Source organism: Wasmannia auropunctata, unplaced genomic scaffold (genome assembly GCF_000956235.1).
Source record: "Wasmannia auropunctata unplaced genomic scaffold, wasmannia.A_1.0 LD336083.1, whole genome shotgun sequence".
NCBI lineage: Eukaryota > Metazoa > Arthropoda > Insecta > Hymenoptera > Formicidae > Wasmannia > Wasmannia auropunctata.
This window is the reverse complement of record NW_012026807.1, coordinates 966,642-980,720: the sequence shown is the minus strand read 5'-3', so window position 1 is coordinate 980,720 and position 14,079 is coordinate 966,642. Positions and strand designations below refer to the sequence as shown.

Below are 14,079 nucleotides of genomic sequence, written 5' to 3'. Positions count from 1 at the left end.
TAATACTAATGGTAATAATAGTAATAATAATATTTTTTTACCATCTTGCCGTACCATCAATAAGTGAATATTAGATGAAACATATCTCGTGAGTATGAGATATACCTCGATGTATGTATATGTATGTGTAGATGTGACTATGATATATATTGATAAATATACTAAAGCTTTTAGTTACTGGCCAATATACCTCACTCTGACTCACTACATATAAAATATAATCTTTACTTTTACCTTGTCAACAAAAATGTAGCGTATTCCTTACAGCCGATTTCTCTCTAATAATGAAACTGATTCTATGTAGTTGTTCATTTGTTTGAAACGATATTGATTACAAATGACTAAACGAATTTGCCTAAAATTTCTGAAAATTTTTGAATAGATATATTGAATAGATTTTTGTGTAGCTATACCAGTAATAATATTTTTGAAATATTAACGAATTATAAATTATTAATTTAGTTTCTTGATGATTTTTGAAAAAAAAAACGATATCAATTGAAAACGGCTGCACCAGTTATATATATATATATATATATATTGGATAGTCTGAAATAAATTAAATCAATATAAATCGCGTCGATTTAATCGTTTCAAGTACTATGTTATATGTATATATGTACACAAAATGAACACATTTTCATGATGGTACTACCTATGAACGGTCGTCAAACTGACCAGCATCTCCCCGTTCCTTCTCAACATCATTGTTGTTTTTCCATCGCGAAAATAATTCTAAATATATACACCGCGATTTTCGCTATACGTTATTCGTTTCTATTCACTTTATCAGTGGAATTGTAACTATTATAAACATTGTCCATCGTTTCTCTCGAACTTCTTTCGAGCTCGCTCCTCTAGAAACCGCGCGAATCTTTCGACGTGTTTCTTCAGATGAAGACGAATCGAAATTCCGAGAATCGAAATCGATTCAAGCGGCTCATGAGCCTACAAAACAATTCGCCGTCAAGGACGTACCAGCGGAAAGCGTCAGATCGAGCGGATACGCCGCGGTCTCTTCCTTGGGCGACCTGCCGCCATTCTTCTCGTCCTGTTCTTCCTCTTTCTCTTCTTTTACTGGCGACTCTCTGGATCGCGGCAGAGTGCCACTCGCCCGCATGCTTAGATCGATCGGTTCGTCGCCGGCGGAATTATTATGATTAGAGTTAACCAGAAGTAGATTGTGATACCTCCACGGAGGTGGCAACGAGTGTGACCCCGATGCGAACATCCCTCCTGGGAGTAATAGGGAATGTTGACCCGTGAGCATGAGCATGCCGTTGATCGAGACTCTGGGTTTGGACTCTTGCTCGTTTGCTCTCGTGGGTGTGAACGGCGACCGGCTCGAACTGCTCCTGGACTGTACATCGCGAGGATGGTCGTCATCGATGGACTCGCTCTCGGATTCGCCATCGGCGTTTCTAATGTTATTCCTCGACGTTGACTCCGTCGGCACAGGCGATCGGTAAGAATCCGACGAGTAAAACGACGTTCCCTGAGTGAATGTCGCGGAAGTTTCCGCGGACGGACTCCGTTGCCGTGGCGAGTGATTGTCGTGCGGCGATGACGAGACTTCCCTCGACGTGGGCGGCGGTGTTGTGAGGGACGGTAGCTGCGGCTGATGTTCCCCCAAATACCAGTTGCGCAGATAGAGTTGATGGTATAAAGCCACGTCGTCGGGATGGGGCGATCCGTCCGGTCGCTGCAGCATCGCCGGTGACATGTGGTACGGATACTGCACCGCCGGGTTTTCGTGACTGGTCGACGGGCCGTTGTCTATTTCGTTGCTGCCGTCAGCAACATTTTGCGGGGGATAACTTAAACGGAAGGACGGAACGATACCGGAAGGACGGAGCGCTGCCATCTCGTTCGCGTTTTGATCGCGTCTCAGCTGCTCCGAGAAATAAGTGATCTTGAACCAATTCGAGCGCCGCCCGTAGCGCGAGCTCGACTTGGACATGCCGACGTCTAGGCATTTCTTTAATCGACACGCTTTGCAAGCCGTCCGGTTCCTCTTGTTGATTATGCAGTTGCCGCCGTTCTTGCATGCTGTCACGTTAGTGGGGTTGTTATACGTGCGACCGAAGAATGACTGTAACAGAAGATTATAGTAATCCGATTAATTGTTCATATTGTAACATCCGGATAACATCAGAGTTGCGTTTCTATTTTGAAAACTCGAAAGTGATATCCCGAGAAATTTCGCGCAAGAAGAAATTATAAATTTAGTGCTGCATATAACGGCGTTATTATATTCAACTTCGCAGCCATTCGAAGGCGCCTTGGCACTTGATACTTCCAGATATATGCCACTTAAAATCACATGGCGAGATTAAGGAACGGAATATTTCGCTGACGCATTCGTGGAAATTAATGCTGTGTCGCTCGTTAAATTGATCTACAAATGTACTTATCGTCGCACCGGATACCTAACCAGCTTCGCGGTTACGGTCGTCGGACGATCATGAGTTTTCGCGCGTTGGGTCTCCCGATCCAACCTTCGACCCCCGACACTCATCCGGAGAATCGCGGAGAGCCGCGGTGCTGCGGCGCGCGGCTCATCCATATAAATTAATCGGATTATCGAGACAAACGAAGCATTATCGCGATAGAGGCCCGCGCGCCGTACTTTCGCGCCGGATATTACCAGATACGTCCGCGGGAGAGAAACCTCCATACGACCGAACCATATAAAGGGTCGACGGTCGGTGCCCGTGTGTAAGCCACGCGCATTTCTACCGGATTAAACGTCAGGGTTTAATGTTACGCGCGTCACGTGAATTAGCATGCCTGTGCCTAGAAGAGAGGCGCGCACGCGAGAAAGAAGGAGAAGGGCAGAGGAGACGAAGAGCACGGCGAAGGGAGCGAGCAAAAGGGTGAAGGGAGAGCGGAAGGAGATGGGGAAAGAAAGCGAGAAGACGAGGTGGAGGAGGAGGAGGAGGAGATAGAGTATATACGTGGCGTGGCCGCTCGTAAAGTTAAACGCCTGTCGGCCGACGATAAAACTGCCTCGAGAAGACCCGTTGCTTCGAAAGGTGCGCGCGGTCTCGCTCGCACGGTCATCGAGTACTAATTTACGACGCAGCTTTGCAGTCTTTCGCCGCTCGCACCCTCCGGAAATTTCGAGAGATTCGCCACAACGCGAGCGCGCAACGCCCGCGGTCGATTGGTCGGCTACATATCATCCGATTAAGCTTCCGTATTCAGGGGAAATTTTTGATTGATCTGAGATTGCAGCTCGTGCGCCGAGATATACTTTATCTCCAGCAAATGTAAAAATAAAAAAGCGGCATTAGTATTTAGTAGATTCGCGTCTACAAAAGTAGATCGTAATCTAAACCAATATCAATATTAAATCCCAGAAAAATATATTTACCTTTCCAAGTAACTTGATCTTAATAATTATATATCTTTATATTTTATCAATAATAATCATTATCTCGTCTCAGCATATACAGATTTCGCTTTCAGCAATACCAAACTGATTCTTCTTTAAAATTGAGAGCGATCGTGCCTTGTTAAAGTGTATATAGTTATCGCGTATGTTACGAGATCACGAGAGGCAATCTCGCGTATCCATGCAACGTATCCGCGTTCCCACGCTTCTCCCGTTATTACGACATTGCGTCACGATCGATCTAGCGCATAACGCACGCGTGTTACGGAAACAAGATGCGGAAGGTGAAATTTCGTGTCGCGTCGTCGCGGAGGCTGCCGAAGGACACGAATTCTGGACGCCACCTGACCGAAGAGCCACGTGGGCGGGCCGGTAACGGGTCGAAATCCCGAAAGTTCGCGGTATAGCGGTACACGTCTCCCGATCGGGAGTAACGAAATCGTTCGATGAAGTGTCCACAGTGGCCAAATTCACGGCCCACGGCGCGATCCGGTTCGGTAGTGCTCATTGGATTCGCTTGTACTTCCAGATGATCATCGCATCGATGTCATCGCTGTGTGAGTCATCCAGAGTAACATGACTCGGTTGCCCGAGTGCAGAAACTTGTACAGAAACTTGTTCGTGCGAAGTATCGATAATCTCAAGGATTAATGGATCACACGTTTGCGCTCGGGAATCATCATGTAAACGTTATAATTATCGGTACACGTAAATCAAATGAGTCCGAGTCGGCGCGATTGCGATCACTTTTTCAGGAAGTCGCTGCACATATTAATTTCGAATTTATAATTACAAATTACGTATATCGCTTTCCGGATTGATTGTAATAGGTTATGTAATTAAATCCATATTCTATGCCGCGTTAGGTAGAGATCGTGACTCGAAAGTGTAGCTCGTGGTCGACAAGCGACAGGTGACGGTCTCGTAATTCCCGCGAAACGCGCGCGTACCGTCCGAAATGCGCGTCGAACGAGACGTTAAACGACAGTGCAATCTTCCACCGGGCAATCTCGAATCGCGACGATTCGAATGTGTTGGAAATAGCTCTCCTCGTATACCAGACGATCTTTAGTCGTCGCCACGACTGCGTGAAGGAGATTATGATGCCATTCTGCGCTTAGGAATCTAAGCGTGTATATATGTACGCCGCATCGGTATACCGACGCGACGCCAAATGGCGTTTCCGTTTCCCAGACGATTTATCGGGCCGTATAGGAACGTACTCTTCGAATTATATTTGGTTCCTTCCGGTCGTTTCACAATTGGAATCGTGCAATATGTCGAGCGCAAATTCGGGCAATCTAAAAATAGATTAACTTTCGGCGTTTATTTTTTTCATTTATGATGAAGTTATAATACTATAATGAGCAAAATATATTATTCTCATTTAACATTGTTCGCAATAACTTATAATATTGTCGCATTCACGTCTGAATAGATTTCATAATTGTGTAATTCCAAAGTATGATTCTTCGAAAAAGTTCACGATCGATCGGACAGAGTGAAATCGCGCGCGGGATACGTGTACGTTTCGCGGCGTGACGGTATTAGGGAGTTCGATGCGATTTACGTATCGATTTATATACGTGTATCACGGACATTGCGTGCTCGATCGAATCGCTCAAAGTCGTCCACGCGGGGTAATTGATCCGGTGTCGCGCTTCTGCCATATTGGGTCTCGGGACTGGGAAAAGTGGCGACGTTCTTAAAGCGCCGCGGATGACTGTCTTTCGCGGATAGCGATTGCGTCGCCAGGTCCTGGTCCGGCCGGTCGTCGTGTGTTCACTCGGTCAGCTGCGACTACGGATTATAGTCGGACAGTCCTCGATCAAGGGGGACAACGGGATTCGCGGGATTGCGTAACGCCGTGCATGCGTGCGCGTGTTCAAACTCGGTTTTTCAAGTTTTTGCAGTTCTTCGGTCCGGTCATTGGACGTGCACGCGTACGAGTCCGACACCAGGAACAGAGCGGGCCGCGATGAGCCGCAATACGACGGCAATAGCAGCAGCAGCAGTAGCAGCAGTAACAACAACAACGGCGAAACAACCAGTTCTCGTGCGCGTGGAGAATGCACAGCGGTTGAAACACGCGCCATTTACGGGCGCGTGCGACAAATCCGTCGAGAGAAGCTGAGATTATCTCAAATCAGCCGGTATGTCCGGAATCCTGGACCGATTTGTAACGCCGTAAAGCGACGCGGAGAAATCAGAATCGTCCGTGATCGTGAAAAGAAATGTAAAACGGCTTATAGAAAGTGAACGCATCTTCGAATCCAAATCGACCCCATCGATATTTTAATAGTAAATTTATATTCGTATAAGTAGTCGTTCATATGCAAATGTGTAATAAACGATACCAAAAATTACACATTGTAATAAATATTAGAAATGATAAAAAGCAATCTAACGATGGGTACAATGGAGAGAATTGAAATGCCTAAAGCAGGGGAGCAGAAATTTTCTGTTTTCTCGGCAGTGATAAAACTGTCATCGATATGACATTCGATCAGAGAGCGGCGAGACGTTAATTTTTTCTCAAGGGAGAAACGCGATAGTTTCTCGCGCGTGAGGAGAATCGATTGGAAACCTCGCATTTTTTTTTATTGCCAAATGGGAAACACGAATGGCCCGAATCGGCACGATTTGAACGGATCGACGAATTCCAAAGATTCGATTTCTCATAAGATCGGCAAAAAGTCGATTTTACGGGCCTTTATCGCGATTCTGTCGTTCCGACGATTCCGCGAAGGACTTACGTGCGCGTTTAGCGCAATCATTATTCGCACGACATCGTGGATTTCTTCGCGACGAAGCTAAGTGAGACGACAAATATAATTTTCGCTTCAACAACTCGACGCGTCGTAGATCGATATACATTGCAGCATTGTCGCAATTGACAACGAGGAAGGATCCGCTGGAAGCTGCAATAATTTTCATCGTATTATTCGCGGCCTACTAAAAAATGCATTTGTTATGTTAAGGATGTCTTATTGTTAGCTTCATCTGCTTTATTTTTACGTTGGGATATACTCGTAGATACACATATAGGTAATTCGATTGTGAACAGGATTACTAATTTCGATTTTAGCGTATATTGTATTATCTCATCATTATAGTCCCGCAAAAGCAAAGGAGTATCGTTGGTTTTATGACTTTACGAATGTAAAGATTTTGCATTGTTGAAGTTTCATATTTTCGTTCTATACATAAGAAATGTAGAGCATCCGTATTCCATTAATATCGCTTACGTCAACATTCGTCAAGATATTTCTCTGATAAATATCGTTAGATTAAGAATTTTACGACTTCAGTATAATACTTGAGCAATTTCAATTTTATGGCAACTTGATAAAATATGTATTTGATAATCTTGTGTATTTATAAAATATGTATTTGTTTCTCTTCATATCGCAAAGTATCGCTAAACATTTAGTCCCACGCTATGCTACGCGAAAACGTAACGTGACGCCAAATGCGGCAATAGTCACGCTATTTCCTAAAGGGACGATTATTTCCCTCGTGAACGTGAACGACCTGCGGGGAAAAAGACGAAAATTACTTTTGTAGGAAGAAATGAAGGCTTATGGTATTACCGGATTTCTCGTAAACGTTTTACGAGAAAGTCCGCGTGGCACATATCGCACAGGTTTCGGCGTGCAGCATCCGTCGTGCACGAATCTGAGGTCACGACACGAACGCGTGATACGGGGTAGGAGGGAGGGAGGGAGGGTGAGGTGGGTTAGATGCGTGGTTATATGCGCGGCGTTGAGGGACGGGAGAGGGAGGATGTGTGTGCGGAGAAGAGTCAGAGAGTCGAGACAGTCGACACGGCCACACCGCGACTCCAATAGCATCGCTGGCATAGCTGGACAGGCCATTTCACATTCCCACGTCCTTAATATAGATTGTTGATAGGCGCGAGCGAACGAGCGAGACGAGGGACGGAGCGGGAATATACATAATGGCACCGGGGGGGAGGCGGTGGCGGCGGAGGGTGGCGGGCGAGGGAGAAGGATAGGCGCACGTTCGCAGGGTCACGGAGCGCGCGGAGCGAAGAGCGCGGCGAGAAGTGGCCGGGAAGAAATGGACCGAGAGAGACTTAGATGCGCTGCCGCGGGAATGACGAAGATGAGAATGTTGCGTTACGTTGCTGCCGCTGCTGGTGGGACGGAGAAAGGCGCATCGTCGGTGCAGCGAGTGGAGTGCCTCACGGCACAGGTGCCTCGCCGTGCCGGAGCAGGTCGCGCCGACACGGACGAGGAAGTGAGACGGAGCAGGAGAGGAGAGAAAAGTTCGCGAAGTCGTGGTAGACTAGGGACACGGCTGCCAGCTTCGGCGGTGGTCGCGTCGTGCGATTACGCCGCGAGTCAAGTGTGCGCGCGGCGCGGCGGGCGTACAGTTACGCTGTAATCGCAAGTGTCGCCGGCTACTCCAGCGATCGATAGAGCGGTTCAATCGAGATGCGATCGACAGATCCACGACTGAGTCAATTGTTTCGTATGGACAAATTGAAATATTTCTTGTCGCATAATACAAAATATTAATATTATATATTTCATTAAATAATTTATGCGCTATAGTACCTCAGTATCAACGCAACGAAATAATGTTTAGTTTCGATTAATTAATTCTGTATTAATTCGATATTAATAAATTTTAACAGATTTTCTTCTCTTAAAATTAGAGAATTATGCAGACAGCAATCAGGAGAGAAGTTGCATGCTCGATCACCAATGTATGAATAGGTCATCATTGATTTTGAGCCGCGGCGACTCGAAGCGACTCGTTAACACGACCGAACGCGGCATTAACACATGAATGCGTGTATCGGCGAGTGACCCTGATACACGCTGGCGCGATGCCTGTCGCGGACCAGCGCGCAAACCGTGTATTCGCGCGTCATCCTCCTTATTCGCATCCGGTCATCCTTTGCCCGCGTTTCATCGCTCGCGCTGGCTTTCCCAGATGAGGATGACGCGGTGCCGTAATCCGCAACGATCTGGATTTTGCGTCCTAGCACTACGTGGCACTACGCTACGACCAACTGGCCGCGTCCGCGCTAATAATAATCGATTACATAGTCACGACGGTCGGTGTTTCCGCCGTGACTGTGCCGTAATGGGCTCGCTAATGGTTTTTCTCTTATTCCCGATCGTATTATCTCGCAATTTGCTTCGCGGATTCCGGATAGAGCACTCACGTGAGTCGAGGAAAAGAGCGTTGGCGGTTACGCGCGCGTTCCGCGTAAAATAAAAAACGTAACTGGATCCGTCTGACTATTTTTAATCATTCGCCGTTCATGGTAGATCCGCGTTCATTACGACGGAATAATTATGTATTCTCGCGATTATGTAGACGCATCGCATCAAACATGTACGTAAATCACGATCCGCTTCATTACACGTCGCGGAATCCATCCGATGCTTTCGAGATAAGTCCAATTTGTTCGTATCCGCTAATGAAATGCACCTGCAAAGCGTAAGCGCAGCGTAAGGAAATTCAAACACTTCACGGTATGACGTTTGTTTTACCTGGAACACTATATAATCGGGAATAACCATTTTTTTTTTACCGGATTAAGACTCGAGAGCGGAGATCGCCTGGAGGCAGTCATCGTTGCCATTTTTCATTATCGTTGAAGTGCTCTCTGCATTTATTTAAATTTAAATGTACAATATAACTAATAAAGACGATAACGAAAACAAAATTATCATTTTTCCTGCATTTTAATATGCAAAATAATATATATATTATAATAAATCAAATGCATGATTAGAACTAATTTCTGCAGATTACTACGAAATTCGGAAACAGCGATTATTCGACATTACAGACATTTTGGCGCGATTCCAAGAAATCTGGCGAAACCAGATCGTGGAAACCGCGAACGAGACGGAGACGGACTGACGTCACTCACGAGAACGGACCTTGAGCCTCGTGTGCTCCGCATACTTATTTCAAGCGTAGAGCACTCTCGTTTTCGTTTCGAGTGATTTCTAATCGAGCGACGAGTCTTAGGCGAGCGTCGCCGTTGATAAATGGCCGACACGTTTGATTTGATGAGGCACTGATATTTCCGCGAATCAAAATCAACGATGCAAATGCGCACTGATGAGTATCCTGACTTCGGTCGTTTGAAAAACATTTGCGCGATCATTGGCGTCTTGACACGTAGGAATGTTAAGGTGAAAGATATCTTGGTCAATTAGTAACGTCAAAGCTTCGATTTTCTGCGTCATCCGATCCAAACATCCGCGTCATTTTTATTCATGTAACGTGTAACGTATAAATTATGTGACATATATGTTCGAAGATAAAAAAAGAGATCAGGAAAAAAATTAAGAAGTGGCTCAGTTAAAATTGTTACCGGCGCGTTATTTCAGCGGGTGTTTCGCAATCGCGATTATTTTAGAAATCACGTTTCGGATGTATCACACATTCGCGGGGCAGTTCAGTTTATCACGTGCGACACAGAACGCTTCCACGTCCTACGGTATTGCACTGATTGAATTGCAGATAGGTACGCAGCGACAGTTCCTAACTACAGAAACAATGGGCGCCGGTTATTGTATGCTGATTTTCTCTCGCGGATTTTGAAAGTCTGTTTCTCCGAAGAGTAAGCACGCGCCGCGCGATAAAATTTAATAAACCGGTACTCTCTCGGGAGACGGAAAGTGTACCGTAGCACCGCGTTCCGTTTCACCGCTGACGTGCAGCATTAGCAATACGTTTCGTTGTGTTTGATATAATGATTATAATATTTGGCGATGTCCGTTGTAGAACTTATTCTCGAATATATTATACATGCCTCTTTCTTCATTATGGGAATTTAGTTTCCCTCGTTAGCCCTATAGGATAGAACAAGCTCACGAAGAAATGGAATTTCGTAGGACGAATATAGAAATAGAAAAACGAAATTTAATTTACAGTAACGGTAACGATAATAAAGCAAGTTGAAATAGAGCTTCGAACGTCGTAAGATATTTCGGAACTAATCAAAATGCTTAAAAAATGACTCACGGTACGATGTTAATCGTCCAGAGAGAATCGTCCGCCGCGGTCGTTCTGTATTCGCTTTACCTACGCTTTACGGTCAGTGTTGTGAATGGCAAGATCGTATGTTAGAAATTTTTACGGCGCGCCAATATGGTCGCGGGGATTTGTCCTCGGAAGCTATTTGCTTACATTAGAATCCGCCTCAATTCAAGGGAAGAGGAAGCGACTCGAGTATACTCGGGTCTCTACTCGGGGATAGACGAGTAGTACGGATTGATGCACGAGGACGATTCGCGTTTGCCTTTGGGAGAGAAAAAGAACGAGATGCGTGCGCGCGGTTATACTCGACCAGATCCGCTTCTCAGGAGGAGAGATAAGACTTCGCTCGGCGAAGAACGCGCGAGAAGAGGTATACGAGACTCGTGGAGACAGCTGAAAACTCTCGCGGAAATGGATCGCCGCAAACTCGAGAATTATTTCTTCGGACTGTTACGTGTCTCAGGCGAAGATATTCTACCATGATTACTAATGTAATGCTATCCCTTCGGATTATCTTGCGAATTTAAGTGCGCTATCACTTATTTAAATGGCGCTCTACTTGAACGGCCGTGTCAATTTTCTTTCTATTAATAATTCAGACACGGAAACAATTTTAAAGAATGAGAGACAGAGAGAGAGAGAGAGAGAGAGTTGTTAGGAAAAAAAATAAACATTTGTATGTGCACTTTATGCGAATATATTTTAGATATTGAAAAAATATAGTAAATCTTAATAGATGCAACTGACATTCCATTTAAGCGGACGAAAAAATCAGAGAAAGCTAAGATAATAACGTCGTACACCAAATAAACATGTTTTCAATCCCGCTTTGCTGCGTTACACTTGATTGTCCATTAATGTACTTTCGTTATTGGAGCCGCAATTCGCGTTTGTTCTAGCATAAAACGCGATCATGTATAATTCTGTACCTATAAAGACGACTACGTGGGATAGCAGTCTTCTATCGCTGTCTATCGCGTTAACGCGAAAGTAATGGAATATGTACTGTTAAGTTTCGAGCAAACGATGCTATAATAGCTTCCGTGCGATGAAGTACAGTGACAGGCGCTTTTAGCGATAGAACGATAGAAAATACATTTTTATTTACTACCATCTCGAATATCAAACACATGTATTAATAGTAATATATATATGAAGAATGACAAGTGTTAAACAAGCTCGATTAATGACAGCGATAAAAATCAAGCAGACAAGTCAAAAACAGTGGCGTTCGATTAAGTTTACTACGTTTCTATAGGTATATATATATATATGACTCCGTGACAGCCAAGAGAGGAGACATCTGGAGAACGTCCGACACTTACGATGGGCTCTCGTTAATCCTCATTGACCCGCGCGGTAACGGTAGCCGGCTGCAACCCTTTCGTCTGCATTTCAAAGACAGCTTAGGTAAATTACATATGTATGCATCTAGGACAACACGTGCGTCCTGTCGCACGTCGCACTTCGCTGCGTTTCCCTCGCTCGTCGTGGTTAGTCTCGCGACGGGTATAACTCGCTTCTCTTCGACGAATTCGTGAGGATTGCACCAATCGGTCTCTTTTTCCGTTTGCGTAACGCGATCGTTCTGAAAAGATCGACCGCGTTCGTAGACGTGAGGTCGGCGCCGCGGTTGGACGCTGGGTCGGTTGCGCAGGACGACGCGGGCAACGACGACAACGACGACCACGAAGACGACTTACGAAGCCGCGCGCGCGCCCGCTGAATGTTAACTATTGCTTCCCAAGGGCGCGCCGTCTGTGTAGTAACAGCGCGATGCGATCGCTCGGGCGTGAACTGGGCCACATGCGAGAACGGTTGGCCGTTCGTGCTCGTGGGACTTCGCTATTTAGTTCACGCGATCGTATCAATCCCTTTGCAGCGCGATGCCGATACCGTCCTTACGTTGTCGCACCATTATCATTCAAATCTTAAACGTTTCAATTACCGCTCGAGCGCATCTCGCGCATCTTGATATCTTAATTAAAACTTCTATCTTGTTTAAGTAAAGAGAGACACAGACAGATAAATAGTAAAAAAATATCAATTTTTACAGTTAAAAAATATCTAATTGTAAGCACGAGAGATGTTTGCAAATAATTTATGCCAATGCTTCATATTCTCTTTGTTTTACGGTAGTAAAATTAAATTGTTATTCCTCGCGAGCAAACATTTAACTTTTACAGCGGACAGAGATGACATTCTGGAAATCGCGAGTTTAGCAATAATTCGAAGCGCCGGTTGTCGGCAAGGCGGCAGCGTAGAACGTTGTCGGATCGACAGATCCTTTCATAGATCGCGATTTATTGGCTCGTAAACCGGGCGTAAAGCCGACGGTCGCCACGCGGTTTGGCCCACATACGTATACGCAGTTCTTCCCTTCTACCGTGCCTGCCCATACCGATCGTAAATCGCCGCTTTATACGATCGGCTGATCGCCGCGGTGTGCTGAAGCGCGGTCCGCGGTTTCCTTCCTGAACGATGTTTCAGCGTTGCGTCGACCAACGCCGATGAGAAAAATAAGTCGCGGTTTTTCCGCGAGGGGTGACTGATCTGTCATTTGGGAGCTTAGCAAACTCACGAACTCGAGTTAAATTATACATTGCGGACAATACATTTACACATCATATGTATACGCTACATAGTTTTCGTGAATGCTAACGTTACGGACATTTGAGAACAATGGGAGCAAGATATAATTACTTAATTTAAGAAAAAAATGAGAATAAGGCTAAGATACACATATCTTAGCAAAATTTCGAAAACTAAAGTTAATTTTTTTATTTGTATTAATTTTCTAAAAATCGTGATTCTCTTTCTCTCTTTTCTTGGCAGATATTTAATTGCAAACTCCGACCAAATCGATTCAATGATTCTTTACAGACTCGTTTCAGTCATGTAGCGAAGTAATTCTACACGATACGGTATCGATATGCGATCTAGCATACATGATTTATAAATCAGGCGGCTTTTAGCGTCACGGCCGAAACTGTCTGGACGGCAACCGTCGCAACTTGCCGGTGCAATCTGCCGCGTCTGTAATTATCGAATGCTACGACTGAGCTCGAGTGCTGTCGTCGGCTCGTAGGCCGGCGCTAAGCCCCTCGAATCTCGCGCTCTTTACTCGCGGTCTCCCGGTATCGTGGTATCTGTTTCACAGCGGCACTTAAATGGCCGGCAATTAGAAGACGTAATAGCCGCAGTTAAAAAGCGCTTCCACGAAGTCGGCGACTGATCCGTCTCGCGCGTATACACGTACGACGCGCGGCGGAGTCAGGAAGGCAGGCGCGAGGAGGAACTGCCAACCACTCGCGGATTCTTGCCGTATGTTAACACGCGCCACCTTATGCTCATCTTAATGTCGCTTTACGAGAGAGCTAATTGTACCAGCAGAGATATCGCGAAGAGATTGGGTCCATAATCGGCTTTACGGCGCTCTTAATACAAGTGTATATTCCCTGAACATATCTTCTCTGTTATTCTTATCACGGTGCCTATTCTTTCATTCTGCCTCACTCTTCCCTCTCTCTCTCTCTTCTCTCCTTTTCTCTCTGTTCGTATTATGTATTTCATTTTCTTTTATTTCTAATTGTCTTATAATAATAATAATAGTCATAATGCGGGCATATATACATACAATATTCAAT

At 45.2% G+C, this 14,079-nt stretch overlaps 1 protein-coding gene across 1 annotated transcript in view; it reads right to left on the bottom strand.

The window, feature by feature from the left end:
- Nucleotides 1–498: 498 nt before the first annotated feature.
- The window catches only part of LOC105448608 (zygotic gap protein knirps-like), a 29,562-nt gene continuing 15,981 nt past the window's right edge, over nucleotides 499–14,079 (bottom strand). Inside the window, exon 3 of the mRNA XM_011687278.1 lies at nucleotides 499–2,092. Coding sequence (XP_011685580.1) covers nucleotides 941–2,092 — 1,152 coding nt within the window. The 3' untranslated portion in view covers nucleotides 499–940. The remainder of the gene's footprint in view (nucleotides 2,093–14,079) is intronic.